Source organism: Hyperolius riggenbachi, chromosome 10 (genome assembly GCF_040937935.1).
Source record: "Hyperolius riggenbachi isolate aHypRig1 chromosome 10, aHypRig1.pri, whole genome shotgun sequence".
Lineage (NCBI taxonomy): Eukaryota > Metazoa > Chordata > Amphibia > Anura > Hyperoliidae > Hyperolius > Hyperolius riggenbachi.
The window spans coordinates 237,034,282-237,058,194 of NC_090655.1; the positions used below are offsets into that span (position 1 = coordinate 237,034,282).

The window sequence follows — 23,913 nt, forward strand, 5'->3', positions numbered from 1 at the left end:
GAGATCACAGATCAGATTTCGCACTAGAGCTCAGCTCAGGAGCAGCAGACTGTCTCTCTGTCTGTCTGCTCTGCCTGTGTGGCTAAAATGGCGCTGGGGGCTGCTGGGCTGGGCTGGGCTTAGCCTGGCTGGGCTGGGAGGTAAAGACGTCACGCCGCATCACGCGAGCGGCCGTCATTACGCTCCGGCTCCAGCTCCACCCACTAGAGGAGGGGAGAAGCCGGGAAAGAAATGCCCAGCGTGCCGAGCGGTCATGTGACTAAGCTGTCACATGACCGCAGCGCCTGCGATCACGCGAGCTCAGCTGCCGCTCCGGCTCCGCCTACTAGAGGAGGGGAGAAGCCGGGAGAGAAGTGCCCAGCGCGCTGCGGCTGTTCTGCGCAGTCTAGCCCAGCCGCCAACCAGGAAATGGGGACAGGGTGGACGGCGTTCACGTTGAAGAAAAGGTTTGTGAACGTCGTCCACCCGCGTTCACGCCCCACTCGACCACTGATCCTGGTTCATTTTCCTTCATAGTAACATTTTAAAATATGTCAATTTAAAGGTTGGGAATAAAGTTTAGAGTCTATCAAACACATTTTTTAGTAGAGAAATATATATATTTACATAGAAAGAGGGACAAAGTCCTGAAAGAGGGACAAATGAGGGTGAAAGTGGGACAGAGGGATAGGGCTCCCAAAAAGGGACTGTCCCTCCGAAAAAGGGACAGTTGGGAGCTATGTGTAAACGTGTACCCAAATTGTATTTTGTAAATTGACAACATTTTGCAGGAGACAGTGAAATAAACATGCACATTTTTGTAATTGTGCCTATTTTCCCTACGTGAGTCACATAAATACAATGGAAAAGGTTTGCTCGGGCCATCGAGACATAAAATGCAACCAGTCCGGTGAAGACAAGGTTAAAAACAAGCATAAATTCCTCTAGTCCCCACAAGGTGGCGATATCAGTGGTGCAGATTGACTAGGAAGTGCTGACTTGCACAGAAGGGAAGTGTTGTTGGCCACAGACAGGAAGTGGGTTAGACTTGTGGGAGGAAGTAGAAAGGAGTCATTACTGAGACTGGCAGCAGAGGAGGTGATAAGATGTTACTTATTTTTTATGATGCAAGAAAGCGCGAGCCTTAGGGCATTTGATGGATTGATGGAATAAGAATAATGTGGTAAGGTAACACTGATTATTACGGTTCCTGCCTGCCCAGAACATGTACAATACTTCCTGGTGCAGATGCTGGGGTTTGTAGGTTGTTATGATAAGGGATATTAACCTTAAACTAACCTAGAATCTATTATATCCCCCAACATTCCCTGCATTCCTTAACCTGATATATAAGCAGTATGGATCTGTCAGAACTGAGTCCAGGTCAGCATATAGGCAAGTCTGTGTACAATCAAAAGGATTTCAGTACTGTAGCTTTGGTATCCAGTAATAGGAAGACATCAGCATAGTTCCCAACTGTCCCTCATATGGAGGGACAGTCACTCTTTGGGAACCCTGTCCCACTGTCCCTCTTTCTTCCTCATGTGTCCCTCTTTCAGGACTGATTTACAGATCTATTTAAATATATGTATTTTTCTACTGAAAAAATGTGTTTAATTGACTCTCAACATAAATCCCATCCTTTAAATTGATATATTTCTTATTTTCACATGTTAATATGAAGGGAAATCAGTGTTCTCCCCAGGTCCTTTAAGCCGGGTGCTCCACCCAGCTATTTTTGGTGACCACCCAGCTGCTTACCTCCTCCTCTGCTGTAAACAGAGAAGCACCAGCCCTGCATTCTCTCATCTCGCCCCACTCGGCTATTTTTTCATGGAAAAAAAATTCTGGGGAGAACGCTGAAAATGAACCTGAATAGATCAGTGTAGTTTGAATTATAGGACAACATATTTATCTTGTGAAATCTTTATAGTATGTATGACTAGGGGTGTGCCAGGGGCATGGGTGTGGCTTAAGTGTCCCTCCTTCTTATCTCAAAAAGTTGGGAGGTATGCATCAGAGAGGTGGACATGTCCTCTTTACTCACCGGACTGTATACAGGAAAATCCTCACATCTTTACTGAAGGGAGGGTCTACAACTAGATAAGCCACACTGTAACATCTCAGTTTAGTACGGTATTCATATACTATTTTATGGAATTGTGGCTATAAAGTGAATTTAGTATTATTTGTGGTTTTAAGGTATGGAAGAAAAGTGTTTGGAAAGGTGATCACACAGCTATGGAGGAAGGTGAAATGAAGCGGACACATAAACATGGAGAAGAAGAGACGTATATGAGGAGTGATCATCAGTCTATGGAGGAAGGTGACATGATGGACACCATTAAAGTGGAAAAAGAAGAGACTTATGTAAAGATTGATCAGCGATCGGTGGTGGAGGATGAAATAAAATGCATAACTACAGAGGATTCAGAAGGAACAAATGTAAAGATAGAACAACATTCCATTGCAGACGATGAAATTATGATTTTAAACAGTGAGGAAGATGGAAAGACGTATGTGAGGGATGATCAGAAGCCTACAAAGCAGGATAAAATGAGGAGGACAATAAAAGACAAAAAAGAGGCATTTATAAAAGGTGATGAACGTTCTACAGCAAAAGGTAAAATGAAGTGGATAATCGAAGAGGAAGGTGGAAAGATGTATTTGAGGGGAAGTCAACAGCGCACAAAAAAGGATGACTTGAAGGGGACAGGTAAAGAAGATTCTTCTTTGAAGGGTGAGCAGCCATCCATTAAGAAGGGTGGAATGATGCAGACAGTTAAAGAGGAAGAGTCTACAAAGAAGAGTGAAACTAGGAAGACAAAGGAGGGGGAAAGTTCTCTGCATATTGGCATGGGTGAGTAGTAAGCACTATATTTAGAAGGGAACAATCATCTTCATAAATTGTGTTCATGGAGAAAGGCATAAAGGGAACATGAAGCAAAAGGTAAAAAAACAAAAAATAGATACTACTCTATGCTGCAGAGTAGGGTGTTACAGTAGTTGAGATGGGAAATGATTAGAGCATGTACAGTGATCTTTACAAGTTGCGTACATAAATAAAACCGTAAAGTGAACCTAAACTGAACAGAGGAAAAAAAGTTTCACTTACCTGCGGCTTCTACTAGCCCCCTGCAGCCGTCCTGTCCTGCGGAGCACAAAAACGGTCCTCCGGTCCCTCGCAGCGGCTATGTTTCATTTCTGCAGTCGGCAGGCCACTGCACCTGTGGCCACACACATCCTCGTTTACATCTGCGAGAGCGTCCTGCGCAGGTGTAGTGAGAGAACGCGTACGAGGATGCATGTGACCAGGGTTGAGCAGGCATAGTGGCCCGCCAACTGATCAGTTGGCAGAAACTAAACTTAGGGGGAACTGGAGGAGCGGTGTGGCATGGCGCGGGCACAGGTCAGCTGCAGGCGGCTGCCAGAAGCCCCAGGTAAGTGAAACTCTTTTTCCTCTGTTCAGTTTAGGTTCACTTTAAAGGAAACCTGAGATCAAATAAAGACAAGCGTTTATACTTACCTGGGGCTTCCTCCAGCCCCCAGTAGGCCATGGGCTCCCTCGCTGTTCTCTCGAGCACTCAGCTTCAGTAAATTTGTCAGTTGCACTCCATTGCGCATGGGCCGCGTGTGCTCCCCGATCACATGCACAGTTTTCCAAGACTAACTGTGATGGCAAAGAACGTTCCCGGCCACGGTAGTGTGATCGGGGGCATATGACCATCTTGGTCACACCCCGGGGGGGCATATGACCAAGCCTGCGCATGCGCAGTGGAGTGCAATAAAGTTTTTACTGGAGCTGACTGTGGGACAACGGAGCAGCCTGGGAGGATGGTGAGGGAGCCCATGGCATAAATGCTTCATTTTATTTGATCTCACGTACACTTTTTAAAACAGACTCTAAAGGGAGACTTAAGTGTAAAAAAAAAAATATATGAGTGTAACTTACCTGGGGCTTCTTGCAGCCCCCTGGAGAGATCCTATTTCCACGTTCTCTTTCCCTCCGGCCATCAGCGGCGACCCTCGCAAAGCTTGCTGGTCGCCGTCAGTCCACAGTAGCGATTTCCGCCAGCATTGGGAGCGTGTGGCTGGACAACTTTGTGGGGGTCGCCGCTGCTGGCTGGAGGGACTCAGCAGGACGGCGTGGGAACAGGATCACTCCAGGTAAATTAACTCTTTTTTTCACACTTAAGATTTCCTTTAAGTGTGCATGTGTCATGTAGGTAGATTCACTAAAAAGTGGTAAACATACCGCACACAAGCATCGTGGGATAAAAGAAGCGCGTGCATGTTACGCGCGGCCCTATAAGCATAGTGTGTGTAGGTATTATAATCTAATCGTTTTTAACCTCTTATCAACAGGTGTTGGAATAGTGCATTTCCTCGTGGGGGATTCTCAAGGTTTCCTTTATTTCAAATGCACTCTCTGTACAGCAATAACACAGTCCGTCTGCCAGTATAGTGGCACCCAAGTAGGCAGGCCAGCCAGTATCTTGCTATAGGTCCTTGCTAGGGAATGCATAAAGGAAACCCCAAGAATCCCCAGAAGGAGATTTTGCAATGATTGCATCTCATGCAAAAAAAGAAAAAAAAGAAAAAATGCACTGTGTGACAGACAGGACCATTGCCTTATCCATGACCACTAGTATCCTAGTACCGCGCTGCTATTGGCGCCGATGGTGGTTCAGGCGGGCTTACAGAAAGGCCCTATGTAGTATGCGCTGCGGGTCAGGCATCCTATTGGGCCGATCAAAGTGTGAGGGTCACACCACAGCGGCAATTAAAGGAACGGACGCAACTTAGTAAACACCGTGCGTAACTTAGGAATGCAAGCTGTGCAGCACTACCCCGCGTAGATCGAGCACGCAGATTTTTAACTTGCGATGCTGAATTTAAGTTGCGCTGCTTTAGCAGCGCAGCTTAAATGGGAACTGTAAAGTACCTGTAAAACAAACAATTTCACTTACCTGGGGCTTCCCCAAGCCCCCAGCAGTCGTTCTGTCCCGCGCCAGTCTTGCTCGAGCCTCCATTCTCCCGCTCCAGCTACTTTCGTTACTGTCGTCGACAGCTACTGTTTGTTTACTCGTACTTTACAGTTCTGCTTTAATGAATCAAGCCCGTAGGGGTTGATTCACTAAGGATAGCGCAGCGTAACAGCATGAGTTAGCTACTGTTACGTGCACTAGTAAATCAGCGTGCCTTAATTTTGGCTCTCTGCACACTAGTGGCAGCATAGCGTGCTTAATCAGGGGAGCGGGCACTCAGCGCACACTATGCTGCTGTATTGCAGCATAGCAAACGCTAGTAACTTAATGTCTGCCCCACTCTTCCCTCCCTGAGCCCCTTCTTGTCCAGTTACATTAATGGACTTGATCCCCGCACTCTGGCCCGATAGTCTGCCTGTCACTTGACATCACTTGACAGGCAGCCTATTGGGCCAATCAGAGTGCAGGGATCAGGTCCTTTAATCTGACTGGACCCGAAGGTGCTCAGGGCAGGAAGAGTGGAGCGAGCGTATAGTTACTAGCGTTCGCTATGCTGCAATACAGTGCCTGCTCCCCTGATTACACACGATACGCTGTCACTAGCGCGCATAGCGTGCAGGGAGACAAAATTAAGGCATGCTGATTCACTAACGCAAGTAACAGTAGCTAATCCGCGCTGTTACGCTGCGCTATCCTTAGTGAAGCAACCCCCATAGAGACATAAACCAAGAGGGCTAGCTGGGCATGGTGTCCCCAGTGTGGCTAGGTGTCCCCCGAAATGCCAGCAGCCTTTACTCACCTCCCAGGCTCCAGCGATGAGCAGCTCTAGCCCTCTCCGCTCTGTCCGGCATCCTCGCTCTCACTGCCATTAAGTTCCGGGTCGCGGCTTGATTATGTCATCGAGCTGGGACCCGACGTCAGGGCGAGCGAGGAAGCCGGCCAGGGCGAAGGGGAGCGACGATCGCCGGTGGAAGGTGAGTAGATCTTCTTCCCCTCAGATTGCCACTGCTCTGTTAGTGATCACTACGATCCGCCACCGATCGTAGTGATCAGGAGCCAATCACGATGGCTCCTGAACACTGAGGAGAGATGTCAGCTGTCATATGACAGCTTAATCTCCCCTCTCGGGTGCGCATGATCGCGATGGAGAGCGGAAACAGCAGGTGGTGTAAATCCTACGCCGCATCAGGCTTAGACAGTCACAAGTGCGGCGTAGGATTTACCTGCAGTGGTCCCCAAAAGGTTAAGGAGAGATAAATCATGAGTTAAGTTAGATAAGGAGAGCTAAGTCATGAGTTAAGTCATCTAAACAGAGACAAATTGTGAGTTAATAAGTAAGGTGAGTTAAAGGGAGTCTGAAGGGAAATTTAAAACAAAAACCAGATACCTGAGGAGACGCTCTGGGTCCTATAGAGCCTTTTTCTTTTAAATTTCCCTTCAGATTCACTTTAATTCAACAGAAAAGCTTTGTGAATCAACCCCATTATTCATTACGTTATTTTCACTAACGTTCCTCTTTAAGATTGTACCAAGTACTGAGCTCTGTGATTCTGGTGATTTTACGCTCCTCACTGCACGTGTGACACACGATTTTTATCCCCACAGATGGACAGTATGTTGGGAACAACTCTAAAGATAACGGTGGTCACCCAAGTGGAAAACCCTTCTCCTGTTCTAAATGCAACAAGCGCTTCCTGTTTAAAGAAAGCCTCGTTACCCACATGAAGTTTCACGTTGGCGAGAACCTCTTCACCTGTCCGACGTGTGGGAAATATTACGCTCACATGGGAGCCCTTCTGAAACATCAGAAGAGCCACGTGGCCGAGAGCCGTTTTTCCTGCCCAGAATGCGGGGAGAACTTCGCTGAGAAGCAAAACTACGTCAAACACGTCAACGAGCACTCGGTAGAGCCGCCCTTCAAATGTAGGGTGTGCGGAAAGGGCTTCTTCCAGGAAACACACCTTCAGAAGCACCAGGAAATCCACATCGCAGCACGCCCCTTTTCCTGTTCAAAGTGTGGGAGGGGCTTCATCTGGAAGTCCAGCCTTCTCGCGCATGAAAAAACGCACAATATCACTCACGACAAAACGCCCCCTGTTCAGCTTCCACTTACGGATCCACGCCCCCGTCTGGTCGGGCCTCCTTTTGTATGTAAAGATTGTGGGAAATCTTTTGCAAAGAAGAGAGGACTGTTCGGGCATCAGAGAGTTCACCGCCGCAATGCCAATACCGATGACGATGAATAACCGGACCTGTCCTCGGGTCAGTTCTGCCAATGAGAAGGGTATTTTGAGAGGTAGGGATGATCAGTGACATGCAAATATTTTTTAGTTTATGCAAATTTATGTACAGTTTTATGCAAATATATTCAGCTTGAAAAGGGACCAATCAAGTCCCTGCCAGGTTTAAATTGATTGGTCCATTTTCAAGCTGCATATGTTTTTATAAAAGTGTAGATTAATTTGCATAAACTCGGAAATATTTGCCTATCATTGATCATCCCTATTGAGAGGTGAGGGAAGTCGCCTCTTGGAGAGTTCTCAGCCGCCCTTTGATTATGTTCCTGTTTAACCCAAACTGTTACTTACTGATTTCCTCAATTGAACAACTGTGCCGGTGGCAAGAAGACCTCTCCGTATAAATTAGCTTGACCTGCACTTGTAATGACGCTTGTGTGGATGGTTTTCCGCTCCCTTCGGCCACTTTTGGGCTTCGCACACCCTTGCCAGATAAACTGTGCTTGTCGCACCCTCATTTAAGGCATGCTGGTTTGCAGCTTCTTTTTTTTAAATAATGTAGTTCAGAGGAATGATATTATTGACTTATCATGGATAACTTGTAATCTCGTGTTCTCGACGTGTTTGTGTTCTTATACTAAAGTGTGCTGAAAGGAAGCCTTGATCAATAATACAATTTACTTGTGTCACGAAAGCCTTGTGTACACGCTGGTGGGAAGTCAGGGTAGGAGCCATTCGGCACTGTCTCTGCCAAGTATCTGGTGTGTGTACAGGAGTCCCTGGCAGAGGCTACGTGAACTGGCACATCAAATCTTGAAAGCAGCAGGGACAGCCATCCTATCCCTGGGGAAAAACACATATATAAGTGGATAACTACTTGTTCTACTTACATAACATATTTATTATACTGTCCACATTTTGATCTCCATTAATTTTTTATAGTAAATGAAGAGAATTCTGTTCCTGGCGTTCTCTATCTTGATTTCATCTGACTGAAGCCAATCCTGATGTCATTTCCTCCCTTACTTTTTTCCCCGCTCCTAGAAACTGCACTGCCATGGCTAGCTTGCTTTGTAAACACATGAGAGCACAGCAGCATAGATCGTATTTCAGCTCCACACTGAACTGCCCTCAGCCAATCAGTGAAGAGCAGGGCTGTGGGAGGTTGATGACAAGCTTACTTCTCATTGGCAATGGCAAACATAGAGCCAGGCTGACTGATGTATTACAGCAGAAACATTTCTGAATAGATTGGAGTGCTTGCAATGCAGGGTCAGGTTGCGGGCTGCATATTTAACACTGTGCAGTGCATAAATGAAATTAGATTTTGTGGCTGACAGTCCCTCTATAATACATACAGACTGATAAGTTACACCAAAGCTTCCAGTTCCTGCCAGAAGTCCATGTGTTGTGCACCACCCTGTCATCCATTCTCTCTTCTCTATTGTACGCTGCACTCCACTTGGTTATAGTGAGTAGCGTGTTTGTACAGCACTCAATCCCTGCAGTGTTGCTCTAATTATTGACCCGTTTTCATCACAGGCGATTGTGCATGCATACGTTACATTCTGTTTAACGCTAAAGCCGGGTAAACGCATCCAATTTCAGCCAATCACTGGCTAATGTTGTCAAATCAAAATTGGATGTGTATATGCACCTTAAAGTGGACCTATATTCTTGCATAGGACAGAAGGAAAAGCTAGAGAAATGCACCCTGTATGTGTTCAGAGAATTTAGCCCGTCTAATTCCCCCTTATCTAATCACAAGGTGTAATTTGATCCCTCAGCTGTGTCAGCTGACTGTCATGGCAGATATCTCATTTGTAAACACAGGATGCTAACAATATGTCTGCCTACTTCCTGCTTTCATGGAAACAAACTGCAGATTTATTGCAGGATTTGTACCAGCTGTAACAAAGAAATGTTTTCCTTTAACCTCCTGGGCGATAATCCCGAGCTGAGCTCGGGGTATATCGCGCAGGAGGATTTCTCAGGCCCTGGCGGGCTGATTTGCATAATTTTTTTTTGTTACACGCAGCTAGCACTTTGCTAGCTGCGTGTAACTTCCGCTCGCCGCCGATCCGCCGCTACCCGCTGTGCCGCGCAGCCCCCCGCCCCAGACCCCTTGCGCAGCCTGGCCAATCAGTGCCAGGCTGCGCTGAGGGGTGGATCGGGACTCCCTCTGACGTCACGACGTCGGTGACGTCATCCCGCCCCATCGCCATGGCGACCGGGGAAGCCCAGCAGGAAATCCCGTTCTGAACGGGATTTCCTGCTTACTCTGATCGCCGAAGGCGATCGGAGTGGGTAGGGGGATGCCGCTGCGCAGCGGCTATCATGTAGCGAGCCCAGGGCTCGCTACATGATTTAAAAAATTAAAAATTAAAAAAAAAAAGTGCTGCGCCCCCTCCTGGGCGATGCAATTGTATCGCCCAGAGGGTTAAAGGTCGCTGTTATGGTGCTTATATTATGCTGTTGCTTATTTTTTAGAGCAGAGAGGATGTTCTGAGTTCAGGTCAAGAGCTGGTCCTGGTCGTTGTTTATTAGCTGCCTTTTCTTGTCCTGTTCTCAGTGTTGCAGATGCTGTTAGCAGCACTTCTATAGAGGGAGGATAAGTGCAGAGAGTCCATTTACAACTGTAGAAACAGCAGGGACATCCTTTAAAGCGTGTTGTTTAAAGGACAAGTGTAGTGAGAGGGATATGGAGGCTGCCATATTTATTTCCTTTTAAACAATACCAGTTGCCTGGCAGCCCTTCTAGTCTTTTTGGCTGCAGTAGTGTCTGAATCACACCAGAAACAAGCATGCAACTAATCAGGGCCGGATTTGTACTTTTTACCACCCAAGGCCACTGTCACCAGCCGCCCCCCTTCGGTATAGGTAGCGAGATGACCCCTCCCCCTTCCCTCCAGTATAGGTAGCCTGATGACCCCGCCCCAGTATAGGTAGTCAGATGACCCCTCCCCCTTTCTCTCCAGTATAGGTAGCCAGATGACTCCCCTTAATCCCCCCCCTTCAGTATATGTAGCCAGCTCCCCTCCACATCGCAGCAGCCATCAGTCACTCATTTCTCCGCTCGTCTCCAGTGCAGAAGATTCCTCTTCCTTTCCATCTCCAATGCTGCCCAATTCCATAGCTGCCAGCCACAATGCAAATGTGCTGCTGCACAGGCGACTAGCAGCAGAATACTGCACTCAGGCACTCTCCTGATCTCCCTGCATTGCAGCATTTGCAAGATTGCTGGTTTGGTGCCCTTGCTCCAGTGGAGCCCTAGGCAATGGCCTAGCGGCCTTGACCTAAATCCGGCCCTGCAACTAATCTTGTCAATGAATCAAGCCCAATGTGACTAGTTTATTGTTAGTATAGTAGACACAGAGTATCAGCGTATACTGTACATACTGGGGAGACCTGCCAGCATTATAAAACAGGGCTAAAATCAGCAATGCAAATATATATTGATCATGGCTTCATTTTCAGATATTTTAAGCTCACAAAGTGTAAGTATGCTAACATTTTCATTTATCAAAAGGCTTGAACATATAACTGTGTGTAGAAGTCTTTCTATCATTTATTGTTATTAAAATAGTATCTGTCTGTCTCAAACTGTGAGCAGTTGTGAATTTCCACAACTAATGCCGGGAATACACGGGATGTTTCCGCGGCTCGATTGTGGCGCCGGATCGATTCCCGCTTGTTTTCCTTATCTTTTTCTATTGTCTCTCCTCCCCCGCGGTGTCGAGCGTGGAATCGATCCGGCAGGTGATCGGACATGTCGTAAATTATCAATCGAGCCATCTAATGGCTCGAACAAGCCGCGGAAACGCACTGTGTATTCCCGGCATAACACAGAGAACGCACTTAACTTCTTTGCAACTATGGTAACCGTGTTTAATTGGAAGCACAGACTTCCCACAAATTTCCACCTTCCCACATGAGGAATGAGGAATCAGTCCTTGTTGAAAGGAAAACTTCTAATGAGAGATATATGAAGACTCCCATCCTTATGTCCTGTTAAGGAGGTGCGAATAGCTGGGCTGTCATGTTGAAGTTTTGCTGGCACTGGTGTCAGAGCGAGGCCTACAACAAACATCCAGTTAGTGGCTGTTGTGGCCACACCCATTATGGGTGCAGCGAGTCATGTGGTCTCCGAAGAAGACACAAGTTTGTAAAGTCACACAAGCATTTCGTGGACATTTAACGTCTACTTCCTCAGGTCTGTAAATTGCTACTCTGATAAGGCATGTTAACTCTGATAAGGAACATTAACTCTGATAAGAAACGTTAACTCTGGTAAGGCTTGCTAAGCGTGCAGTAAGGGGAGCTATAGTGATAGTGAATCAACCCCAATGGCTATCATGACTACATAGTTTTATTGCAAGCTTTAAAAACAAGTACGGTTTTGATTCAGTTCTATGGATTTGGGGGAAGGAAACTATGTAGTCATTAAAGGTATTACCTGATTCAACATTATCTATTTGGTTTTGTCGGCCTGTTAAAGAGGAACTGTAACGACAAAACGGCCCCTGGGGGGTACTCACCTCGGGTGGGGGAAGCCTCAGGATCCTAATGAGGCTTCCCACGCCGTCCTGTGTCCCTCGGGGGTCTCGCTGTAGCCCTCCGTACAGCGGTGACGCAATATTTACCTTCCTGGCTCCTGCGCAGGCGCTCTGATGGCTGTCGGCGCCGAAGTAGGCGGAAATACCCGATCGCTGTCGGGTCTGCTCTACTGCGCAGGCGCAAGTTTCCGGCACCTGCGCAGTAGAGCGGACCCGACGGAGATCTGGTATTTCCGTCTATTTCCGTGCCGAAAGTCGCCACAGCGCCCCCGCTGGAGCCAGCAAAGGTAAATATTGAACTGACAGTCGGCACAGTCGCCGGCTGTTCGGAGGGCTGCGGCGAGACCCCCGTGGGACAGAGGACGGGGTGGGAAGCCTCATTAGGATCCCGAGGCTTCCCCCACCCGAGGTGAGTACCCCCCAGGGGATGTTTTTCATGTTACAGAGTCTCTTTAACCACTGGTTGCCGGCACCACTGTATACTTACGTTTTTCTGTCGCCACTTTTGGCAGAATATTGTGTATGTTAGTGTGCAGTGCCAATGAGCATAGCAGGGTTTAGAGATGTTGTGAACATAGAATTTGTGAATGACGAACGCGAACTTCCGAAAACTGGTCACAAACAGGCGAATCTGGCAAACTGCCATAAACTTAGATGAAAAAATTTGTTTCAAGGGGTGTAAGGAAACGCGGAAATGCCGCCGTCTCTCAAGGTGAGGCGGCTGTTTCCGCGTCCAGCATGGCGTCACAACGCGGAAAAAACGCTGCATGCCGCATAGGCAGTGCGGCGGAATCCGCATTGGGAACGGCGGAATCCGCATCAGAGGCGGCCCCCGCACTAGATACATTGCATGACAGTACTGGTGTGGCTGGGACTGATAGTCCACCAAGATTCAGACTTACATGCACGCGAGCAGAAAGGCAGAGTTTAAATAGCAGTTAGAAGGGTGTCGGCTGACCAGCTGGGTCAGCTGACAAATTCCACTGCTCTCATTGGACCAGCAATTAGGGAGGTCCTGGAAAGGTCCTAGAGTATATATACTGCTGGTTGTTCACTTGCTCTTTGTCTGGCGTGCGATCACATACGTGGGAGCACCCAGATCCGTAGTCAGATCCTGAAGTGTGCCGGGACCAGCTGGAGCTGTAATCCTACACTTAGCTAGATATTTGATTGCTAAAGTACTAGTTTGATTGTGATTATATGTTATGACTTTTGCCTGCCTCGACTATCCTCCTGAACTCTGACCTTGTACCTCGATATTTCTGATACTCTGTTGCCGAACCTCGGCTCGTTCCAAGACTCTGTTTCTGCCTCCTGATTTTGTACCCCGATATATCTGATACCCCGTTGCCGAACCCTGCCTGTACTTTGACTCCGCCTTTGCCTACTGTATTTGTACTTTATCTGTCCGTGTGTGTACGACCTGGCTTGTCTGACCTCGAGAACCGACCTCACGATTGGAGGCGGTTCCCAGTCCTGTTAGTGACACTTCTTCCTGAGTGTCACTCTCGGACTTTCCTTCCTACTGTCAGTCTGACTCCTCCCGTCTTGGAGAGCTCAGGTCTGCGGAAGGAATACGTGCAGTTCTCCTTGCTGCACTGAGGCCTAGGCCTCCTAGTGTTACTGTTACACCAAAACACTACACTCTACTCAGGCGAACAGAGGTTAGTTTGTATATCGGATTATCGGTGAGACTGCAGATCACTTATAATCTGGTATATATCTGTATTTCCGGCGATACTGCAGATCACCGGTAATCAGATACTCTCTGCGCCCACCGATCGTTACAGAACGCCAGACCCAAAAAATGCAAATGGACGCACATACTGACCGTCTGGGCGCACTTGCCACTTCGGTGGAAAACATCAACCAAGTGCTGGGTAGCCACAAGACTATGATTGATGTCCTGTCAGGCTCTGTGCAAACCCTCCAGACGTCAGTTGATTCAGTGCGATCCTCTCCTAGTACTGACATACGTATGCCTGTACCTGATAAATTTTCCGGCCACAAGTCTGACTTCCGGAATTTCAGGAGTAGAGTGTTATCGTATTTCGAGTTGAGACCCCGATCCTCGGGGACTGAGACCCAACGGGTCACCTTTATTAAAACTTTGCTGTCTGGTGACTCCCAGTCATGGGCATACAACCTGCCTTCTACCGATACTGCTCTGACCTCGGTAGAGGAATTTTTTAAGGCCATGGCCGTAATCTACGACGACCCTGACCTTGCTGCATCCTCTGAGCGGAAGCTCAAACTTTTACGGCAAGGCAGGGGTCCAGTCGAGGATTATGCGGCCGAATTTCGTAGGTGGTCAGTTACGGCCAGGTTTGGCACTTATGCCCTGTTAGATTACTTCCTGTCTGGGTTGTCAGATGAGGTCTCCGACCTAATGTTAAGCCAACCCGAACCCAAAACAGTCGACGAGGCCATCTCATCGGCCATTCGAATCGACCGTAGGCTACGCCATCAGAGACAGACTAGGGGCAGTCATCGGCTTAGGCCGACCTCTTACACAGTGCCTCCCGCTGCACCCCTAGTAACTCCGTCTCCTTCTGTCTCATCATCTCCGGTCTTGCCTCCACCTGAGCCGATGCAGATCGGTCGGTCTAAATTGACCCAAGTGGAGAGAAGATGGAGATTGTCGGAACAACTATGTTTATACTGTGGTGAAGGGGGGCATAGGGTACGAGACTGTCTCATTAAGCCTAATAAGGATAAGCCGGGAAACGCTACCGCCTAGGAGTGATAAGGGGTGACACCCTAGGCGCCCAGCTCGCACCCCTGAAAGAAAGACGATTGCTCCTCCCCTGTACGATTACATGGGGGGACAAATCTGAAGCCACAGAGGCCTTTATTGATTCAGGCTCCGCGGCTAACTTCATGAGTTCCGAATTTGCAGAGAAGTTGGACATTCCTCTCACCCCAGTAAAACCACCTATCCAGGTTACTGCCGTGGACGACTCCCCGTTACAAAGGGACCGTCCGCTGTCCCAGACACCAGAGGTGGAAGTCATTACTGGGGTACTGCATAGGGAGAGTTTACGTTTTTTTGTGTTACATATGACCACCTCCACCATTGTCCTAGGTATGCCTTGGCTGCAGCTTCATTCGCCACAGATCAATTGGGCGACAGGACAATTAACCAGTTGGTCAGACTTCTGTTCCCAACAGTGCCTAGGAAAAGTGGTATTAGGTCAGACCAAGGTACATGTGGAGGGTGTTCCCGAGCAATACTCCGAGTTCTCGGATGTATTCTGTCCCAGGGCTGCTGATAGGTTACCTCCTCATCGCCCTTTCGATTGCCCCATCGATCTCCGTGCCGGTTGTATGCCCCCTAGGGGTCACCTGTATAATTTGTCTGGACCAGAGAAGGTGGCTATGCAGGAGTACATCCGTGACAATCTGGCCAAGGGGTTCATTCGCCCCTCCCGCTCGCCTGCAGGGGCCGGTTTCTTTTTTGTTAAGAAAAAAGACGGAGGTCTTCGACCTTGCATCGATTATCGGGGCCTAAATAAAATCACGGTGAAGAATCGTTATCCGTTGCCATTAATAGACGATTTATTCACGCAGGTCACAGACGCTAAGATCTTTTCAAAATTGGATCTGAGGGGTGCATACAACCTGATCCGCATTAGAGAGGGCGATGAATGGAAGACGGCCTTCAACACACCCGATGGGCATTACGAGTACTTAGTGATGCCCTTCGGGTTGTGCAATGCGCCAGACGTCTTCCAGGAATTGATTAACGAGGTATTCAGGGAGGTGTTGGGTAGGTTTGTGCTTGTATACCTTGACGATATACTAATTTACTCCAACAACCTCTCCGAGCACAGGGTACATGTCAGATTTGTGCTAAACAAGTTGAGACAAAATCTGCTGTACGCCAAGTTGGAAAAATGTATTTTTGAAGTTACATCTGTCGCCTTTCTGGGGTACATAATCTCCACCTCGGGCCTGTCTATGGACCCTGCCAAGGTATCCGCTGTTCTGGAGTGGCCTCAGCCGGTGGGGTTAAAGTCGTTGCAACGTTTTCTGGGTTTTGCAAACTATTATAGGAGGTTCATAAAGGGGTACTCCACCGTTATTGCACCTCTCACCAGTCTCACTAGGAAAGGGGCGGATACTACTCACTGGTCGCCTGAGGCCCTACAGGCATTTTCGACCTTGAAGGAGCTGTTCTGCACAGCACCCATACTAAGACACGTAGACACTTCCTTCCCTTTTATTGTTGAGGTAGACGCCTCAGAAGTCGGGGTGGGGGCTGTGCTGTCTCAACGTTCAGGCTTACAGGGTAGATTGCACCCATGTGCCTATTTTTCTCGGAGATTCTCTCCAGCAGAGAGAAACTACGATATAGGCAACAGGGAACTCTTAGCCATTAAACTAGCCTTTGAAGAATGGCGTCATTGGTTAGAAGGAGCGGAGCATACTATCACGGTTTTTACCGACCACAAGAATCTGGAATACATCGAGGGGGCTAAGAGGTTAAGCCCTCGTCAGGCTCGATGGTCCCTGTTTTTTTCAAGGTTCACATTCGTGATTACGTACACCCCGGGCAGTAAGAATACTAAGGCAGATGCGCTATCCAGGTGCTTTGAGCCAGAAACAGCACAGGCCTCCGTCCCTGAGACGATTGTTCCGCGAAAATTGGTGCTGGCTGCAATTGATACTTGGGAAGACTGGAAGGAGACGTTGAGCCCCTTCCAGCAGGACATCCCGGAAGGGAAGCCTGAAGGGGTCATGTTTATTCCCTTGCCCTTTCGTCTTCAGATCCTTGAAATGTTCCACGCACATAAAAATGCTGGACATCCTGGAGTTGCCAGAACACAGGATCTTGTAGCCAGGTGTGCCTGGTGGCCTTCCCTGTCTGTTGATTGCAGGGAATTTGTTAGGGAATGCGCAGTATGTGCTAAGAGTAAACCCTCCCGGCTGGCACCTGTCGGTACCTTACAGCCTTTGCCCGCCCCGAGTGAGCCATGGACCCACTTGTCCATAGATTTCGTGGGTGAGCTCCCCAGGTCTGAAGGCATGTCGGTCATTTGGGTGGTAGTCGACCGCTTCAGCAAGATGGCCCATTTCGTGCCCTTGAAAGGACTCCCCTCGGCTCAGGAATTGGCCGACCTGTTCATCATCCACATTTTCCGGCTGCATGGCATTCCGGAAAACATAGTGTCGGATAGGGGAGTCCAATTCATTTCTAGATTCTGGAGGGCATTTTGCCACCAAATGGGCATGAAGCTGTCTTTCTCGTCCGGCTACCACCCACAGACTAATGGCCAGACTGAAAGGATAAATCAGTCTCTAGAACAATTTTTGAGATGTTATGTTGCGGAGGCACAAGACGACTGGGTCAGATTTTTGCCCTTCGCAGAATTTGCTCAAAATAACTTGAGAAATTCCTCCTCCGGATTTTCGCCTTTTCAGGTGGTAACGGGGAGATCGCCCAAGTTTTCCCCCTTGCCAGTTGCCTCCTCTCCGTTTCCAACCCTGGAAGCCTGGCACAGGGCATTTAAAGTCATCTGGGGGAAGGTGAAGAGTAATCTGGAAAGGGCATTCCAGAGTCAAAAGGGTCAGGCTGACAAAAGACGCTCATTGGAGTGGAAGTTCCAGCCAGGAGACTTGGTCTGGGTGTCCACACGTCACTTAACCCTGAGACAGCCCTCAGATAAACTGGGCCCCAGGTTTGTGGGTCCATTTTCAGTGGCCAAGAAGATCAACAACGTTACGTATTCCGTTGATCTTCCCGCCAGCATGCGTGGGGTAAAGTCCTTCCACGTATCCCTGCTTAAACCAGCAGTCCATGTGGGTCCCACTCCTCCTCCTCCTGTGGTGGTGGACGACCAACCTGAGTACGAGGTAGAAAAGATATTGGATTCACGCATGGTACAGAATTCGGTACAGTACCTCGTACATTGGAAAGGGTACGGCATTGAGGAGAGACAGTGGGTACCGGGTTCACGCATGCATGCAGACGAGTTAAGGAGGGAGTTTCATGCCTTACATCCCGAGAAACCTGGTAGGAGTTGTCCGGAGTCCACTCCTCGGGGGGGGGGGTACTGTAAGGAAACGCGGAAATGCCGCCGTCTCTCAAGGTGAGGCGGCTGTTTCCGCGTCCAGCATGGCGTCACAACGCGGAAAAAACGCTGCATGCCGCATAGGCAGTGCGGCGGAATCCGCATTGGGAACGGCGGAATCCGCATCAGAGGCGGCCCCCGCACTAGATACATTGCATGACAGTACTGGTGTGGCTGGGACTGATAGTCCACCAAGATTCAGACTTACACGCGCGCGAGCAGAAAGGCAGAGATTAACCACCCTGGCGTTCTGATTAAATCGCCAGGGTGGCTGCGGGAGGGTTTTTTTTAAATAAAAAAAAAACTATTTCATGCAGCCAACTGAAAGTTGGCTGCATGAAAGCCCACTAGAGGGCGCTCCGGAGGCGATCTTCCGATCGCCTCCGGCGCCCAGAATAAACAAGGAAGGCCGCAATGAGCGGCCTTCCTTGTTTTGCTTATATCGTCGCCATAGCGACGAGCGGAGTGACGTCATCGACGTCAGCCGACGTCCTGACGTCAGCCGCCTCCGATCCAGCCCTTAGCGCTGGCCGGAACTTTTTGTTCCGGCTACGCTGGGCTCAGGCGGCTAGGGGGGCCCTCTTTCGCCGCTGCTCGCGGCGAATCGCCGCAGAGCGGCGGCGATCAGGCAGCACACGCGGCTGGCAAAGTGCCGGCTGCGTGTGCTGCTTTTTATTTCGTTAAAATCGGCCCAGCAGGGCCTGAGCGGCAGCCGCTGGCGGTGTTGGACGAGCTGAGCTCGTCCAGACCGCTCAGCTGGTTAAATAGCAGTTAGAAGGGTGTCGGCTGACCAGCTGGGTCAGCTGACAAATTCCACTGCTCTCATTGGACCAGCAATTAGGGAGGTCCTGGAAAGGTCCTAGAGTATATATACTGCTGGTTGTTCACTTGCTCTTTGTCTGGCGTGCAATCACATACGTGGGAGCACCCAGATCCGTAGTCAGATCCTGAAGTGTGCCGGGACCAGCTGGAGCTGTAATCCTACACTTAGCTAGATATTTGATAGCTAAAGTACTAGTTTGATTGTGATTATATGTTATGACTTTTGCCTGCCTCGACTATCCTCCTGAACTCTGACCTTGTACCTCGATATTTCTGATACTCTGTTGCCGAACCTCGGCTCGTTCCAAGACTCTGTTTCTGCCTCCTGATTTTGTACCCCGATATATCTGATACCCCGTTGCCGAACCCTGCCTGTACTTTGACTCCGCCTTTGCCTACTGTATTTGTACTTTATCTGTCCGTGTGTGTATGACCTGGCTTGTCTGACCTCGAGAACCGACCTCACGATTGGAGGCGGTTCCCAGTCCTGTTAGTGACACTTCTTCCTGAGTGTCACTCTCGGACTTTCCTTCCTACTGTCAGTCTGACTCCTCCCGTCTTGGAGAGCTCAGGTCTGCGGAAGGAATACGTGCAGTTCTCCTTGCTGCACTGAGGCCTAGGCCTCCTAGTGTTACTGTTACACCAAAACACTACACTCTACTCAGGCGAACAGAGGTTAGTTTGTATATCGGATTATCGGTGAGACTGCAGATCACTTATAATCTGGTATATATCTGTATTTCCGGCGATACTGCAGATCACCGGTAATCAGATACTCTCTGCGCCCACCGATCGTTACAAGGGGTCTTTTAAAGAGATACAAGATTAATTCTAAGGTCAAAGTCCCACCAGTGTCTTCACTGTTTCTTTTTAAATGAGCTCAATGGAAGAAGACCTAAGTCTTCTTCCATTGAGCTCATTTAAAAATGATTCATCAAGCAGCGCTGCTAAAGCAGCACAGCTTAAAGAGAATCTATAAGCTAAAAACCTCATATAAACATACCAGCTTGTAGGTTTTCATCTCCTGTCCCCCTCTATCACATTTTTGCTGCTCCCCACCAGGATCCTGGCCCAAAAAAAGGCGTTTTATAAACTGTTTTTGTAAATTAAAAATATGGTTGCCAAACAGGAAGTTCATCATAATATTGCGTGTCCCTGTAAACTGCAATACAGTTTCCATGAAAGGTTATATTATTGAACATAAATTCAGCCTTTAAAGCTTATTTCATAGTTTAGAAGAAGTTTTACCTTGGAAAGAATGCTGCAAGCTGTAGTAGTGATTACTGATAGCAGGTCCGTGTCTGCATTCTGCAATAGTCTATGAGCTATGCTTTTCACAATTATCAGCTTTTATCAGTAGATGATATTGAGTTACTGAGAACAGGGAATGTGTGAGCTCTGCTTTTCACAGTTTTCAGTGTGTGAAAGACTCGAAGAGGCTCAGAGCAGGGCTATCAGTGTAACCTCCTCCTGTCTGTAAACAATTACAGCCACTTCCTCTTTGGGCCAACAAGCCTGACAAAGGAGAGTCAATTTGATTTAGTACAGCAATGGAGCAACAAAAAAGGGCTGCAGTAAGCCAGAGCACTTTAGAATAGATATAGGAACTTGTAGGATAGTAGAAAAAAGGCTGAAAATGTTGTTACAGAGTCTCTTTAATGAGCCGTAGTGCGCCCTGTGTATGCCTTACATAGCAGTGAGCGCTGCCATGTAAGGAGAGTGCTTTCCTTAGTTACACGCATTGCTTCCAGGATGTTAACAATTTGTCTGCTTCCATGAATCAGGAAGTAGAAACAGTGCAGATTTATTGTAGGATTTGTATCAGCTGTAACAAAGATATTTTACTTTTTATATTAAGGTAATTATGCTGTTGTGTATCTTTTAGAGCAGAGAGGAGTTCTGGGTTCAGGTCCGCTTTAAGGGCCTGATTCATCAAGCAGCACTGCTAATACAGCGCAGCGTAATGAGCTGTAGTGCGCCCTGTGTACACCTTACATAGCAGTGAGCGCTGCCATGTAAGGAGCGTGCCTTCCTTAGTTACACGCATTGCTTCCTTAGCAATGCACGTAACAATAACTGTGGGTGGCCCTGCTGGAGTGAATTATCGCTACCACGGTACTTCACTCGCGACCGCTACTGTATTAATTTACATTGCAATGTTCATTAATTATTACAATAGTGGCTACGAGTGAAGTATCACGGTAGCGATTATTCACTCCAGCAGGGCCACTCACAGTTATTGTTACGCGCATTGCTAAGGAAGCAACGCGTGTAACTAAGGAAGGCACGCTCCTTACATGGCAGCGCTCACTGCTATGTAAGGTGTACACAGGGCGCACTACGGCTCATTACGCTGCGCTGCATTAGCAGTGCTGCTTGATGAATCAGGCCCTTAAAGCGGACCTGAACCCAGAACTCCTCTCTGCTCTAAAAGATCCACAGCAACATAATTACCTTAATATAAAAAATAAAATGTCTTTGTTACAGCTGATACAAATCCTACAATAAATCTGCACTGTTTCTACTTCCTGATTCATGGAAGGAGACAAATTGTTAACATCCTGTTCTCTCAAATGGGCTTATTTGCCATAGGCAGTTATGTGACACAGGGGAGAGATCAGTTCACAAGTTGTGTTTCGACATAAATGAGGGGGAATTAGACACGCTAAACTCTCTAAATCCATACAGGGTGCGTTTCTCTCTGTTTTCCTTCTGTCCTGTGCAAGAGTTCAGGTCCACTTTAAAACAAATAAAATGTCAAACTGGAGTTTGTCAACATGGATTTTGACAGGGCACAAAGCTCCTTGGAGTCCCACCAACCATGCCTGAGCCTCTCTTCATCTCAGGGCTTACCACCAGTTTGTGTTACCTCTACATATTTCCTACCCACACTTTATGCAATGACAATTGTTCCACTCACATACATGACGACCAGAGCCGGGACAAGGTCCTTGAGCACCCAAGGCTGAAACACCAAAGTACGCCCCTCCATCCATCCCACCCCAGCCGTCTCACACTGATTGCTATTAGACTAAGAACACCCTTAACCTCTAGTTATCTGGCTTCCAGTAACTGCCATGCATCCTGTTTTCTTATTTCTCTCTGCTTTAAACACAATAGGGGAATGATATGTGAGTGAGTTGTGCGCCTTCTCCTACACTGCGCCCTGAGGCTGGAGCCTCTCTCGCCTCTGCCCGGCCCAGATGAGGGCTAATCCCTCATACCCACCCCCACTGTAACCATTGTCCACAGTTTGCCCCATTGGGCTCTATTCACAATGAGTTACCGCATGAGTTAAATTAGGTAGTGATAAATACCTACCAAAATATCTCCATTTTGAAATTCACAATTTTTTTTCTCCCTAAATTACCTCATGCGGTAAAAGTGTGGTAATTACCTCAAAATGTATCTCCAACTTGAGATTCTCAATTGAAAAGTTGATGTTAATTCAGGGCCCATTCACACTTGAGCGGGAATCGCACGATTCCCGCTCACGGCAAACTGCTAGCGGTTCTGCAAGAACCGCTACACAATGTAGCGAGTTGCAGTGTTCTCACTGCCGCGGTTGCGGTTAGCGATAACCGCAACCGCGCTGCATGCAGCGGTTTGCCGGGGATGAGCGTTCCGCGATTTGCGATCGTGATTAGCGTGCACAGCACTCTTATCGCGATCGCTCCAAACCCGCCGCAGTGTCCAGTGATTTTTCCGCGCTAATCGCAGGAAAATCACTCCCGCAGAACGCCGGCGGTAATCGCTGGCGTTCTGCGGTTTTAAGTGTGAACGGGCTGTAAGGTTTTTTTTTTATCACCTACAAATGGTAGATGATAATTATTACTTCTCTGCTTTTGGCCTTCAGGATGGAGCCTTTTGAGCTTTCTTTGCTCGAGTTTATGTCAATTTTACATAGAAGGCAGAAAAGACAAGTGTGTCTAATCTCAAGGCGCACTTTCAGACCTCGTACAGTCGTTTAGATGGTTGAATAGATGCCCGAGGAGTAAATTCCTCTCGGCTCTAAAAGATAAGCAACAGCATAAGTACCTTTAAAGAAAAACATTTCTTTGTTACAGCTGATACAAATCTAACAAAAAATCTCCAGTGTATGTACTTCCTGCTTTCATGAAAGCAGACATAGGGTTAACATCCTGTTTACACATTAGTTGCTCTGCTGAGGCAGCCAGCTGGCACAGCTGAGAGCTAAAATTACAGTTGTGATTATTCACAGATGAGGAGGAATTAGACAGGCTAAATTATATACATACAGGGTGCATTTATATGTTTTCATTCTGTCCTGTGCAAGAGTTGAGGTCCCACTGTAAATGTGACAGGCTTTCCTGGGTCGTCTCTGTGTAATGGGTGGCAAGTATATGGGCTGCCCTACAGTGGTCAAAAAAGCTTTATTTCCGTACATATTACTGACAGTTTTATCACCTGTTTTACCCCACTTTTATCAAACATTTAGCACACTTGGTACATTTTTAGTGAATACTCACTATTTTCACTATTTTTAGTGAATTATCACTGGAGGTCGCCCAAAAAAGAGTTACCGCACATGGTTTTGTGAATAGAGCCCATTCTCAGTCCCCTGCCCGACCTTTGATGTGTTCAAGAGTTACCTGTGTGGCAAATTGTACAATAATGTAAGTCGAAAATCCTCATAAACTGTGAGATGCAACCCCTGGACGGCCCATGTGTGCCAGGCTCATCCCAATGGTAGGCAGCAGAGGAGAGCTCAGCCTGTGCTAGCATCCGGGGCATTTCTCAGCATAATATTCCCCTCCAGGGGCCAGTAGTCCGCCAGTCCCGTATAATGTGTGGCGGGGATCCCCTCCTTCATATTGCGGGGGGGAGTGACAGGAGACCCGTATATTATACATTTTATTCCCCTGATAACGATGGAGACAGAGGAGATCGGGGGAGCAGAAAGCGAAACTGGTCGGATTAGAGCGGGATTTCCCGGCCACTGTCGCCGCTCAGAAGCCCCCCGTGACTGTAATGGAGAAGGGGAGACCCCTGCCAGCCGGGCGGCCGCACACAGGGGGCGCACCGCTACTTTCCGGGGGGAATAAACCCACTTTTCTCCCGGCGAGGAAACACAAGCAGAGAGCCGAGGCGTCAGCTGTGTGGAGAGGCGGCTGAGAGTCCGAATCCCACCAATAGGAAGAGGGGACGCGCTACTGTCAGCAGCCAATGGCAGCGCAGCCGGGGAGAGTATATAAGCGCTCACTGGCGGCCACTTGCAGTGTTACACTTTGTAATA

The 23,913-nt window shown here is 48.1% G+C and overlaps 1 protein-coding gene across 1 annotated transcript; it reads left to right on the top strand.

Annotated features, from left to right (window-relative positions):
* Positions 1 to 1,032: 1,032 nt before the first annotated feature.
* Positions 1,033 to 10,798, top strand: LOC137534936 (histone-lysine N-methyltransferase PRDM9-like). The gene is made up of 3 exons (XM_068256661.1): positions 1,033 to 1,077; positions 2,182 to 2,839; positions 6,573 to 10,798. Exons 2-3 carry the CDS (start codon positions 2,221 to 2,223, stop codon positions 7,211 to 7,213), a joined length of 1,260 nt encoding a protein of 419 aa, XP_068112762.1. The 5' UTR covers positions 1,033 to 1,077; positions 2,182 to 2,220; the 3' UTR covers positions 7,214 to 10,798.
* The last annotated feature ends 13,115 nt before the right edge of the window (positions 10,799 to 23,913 follow it).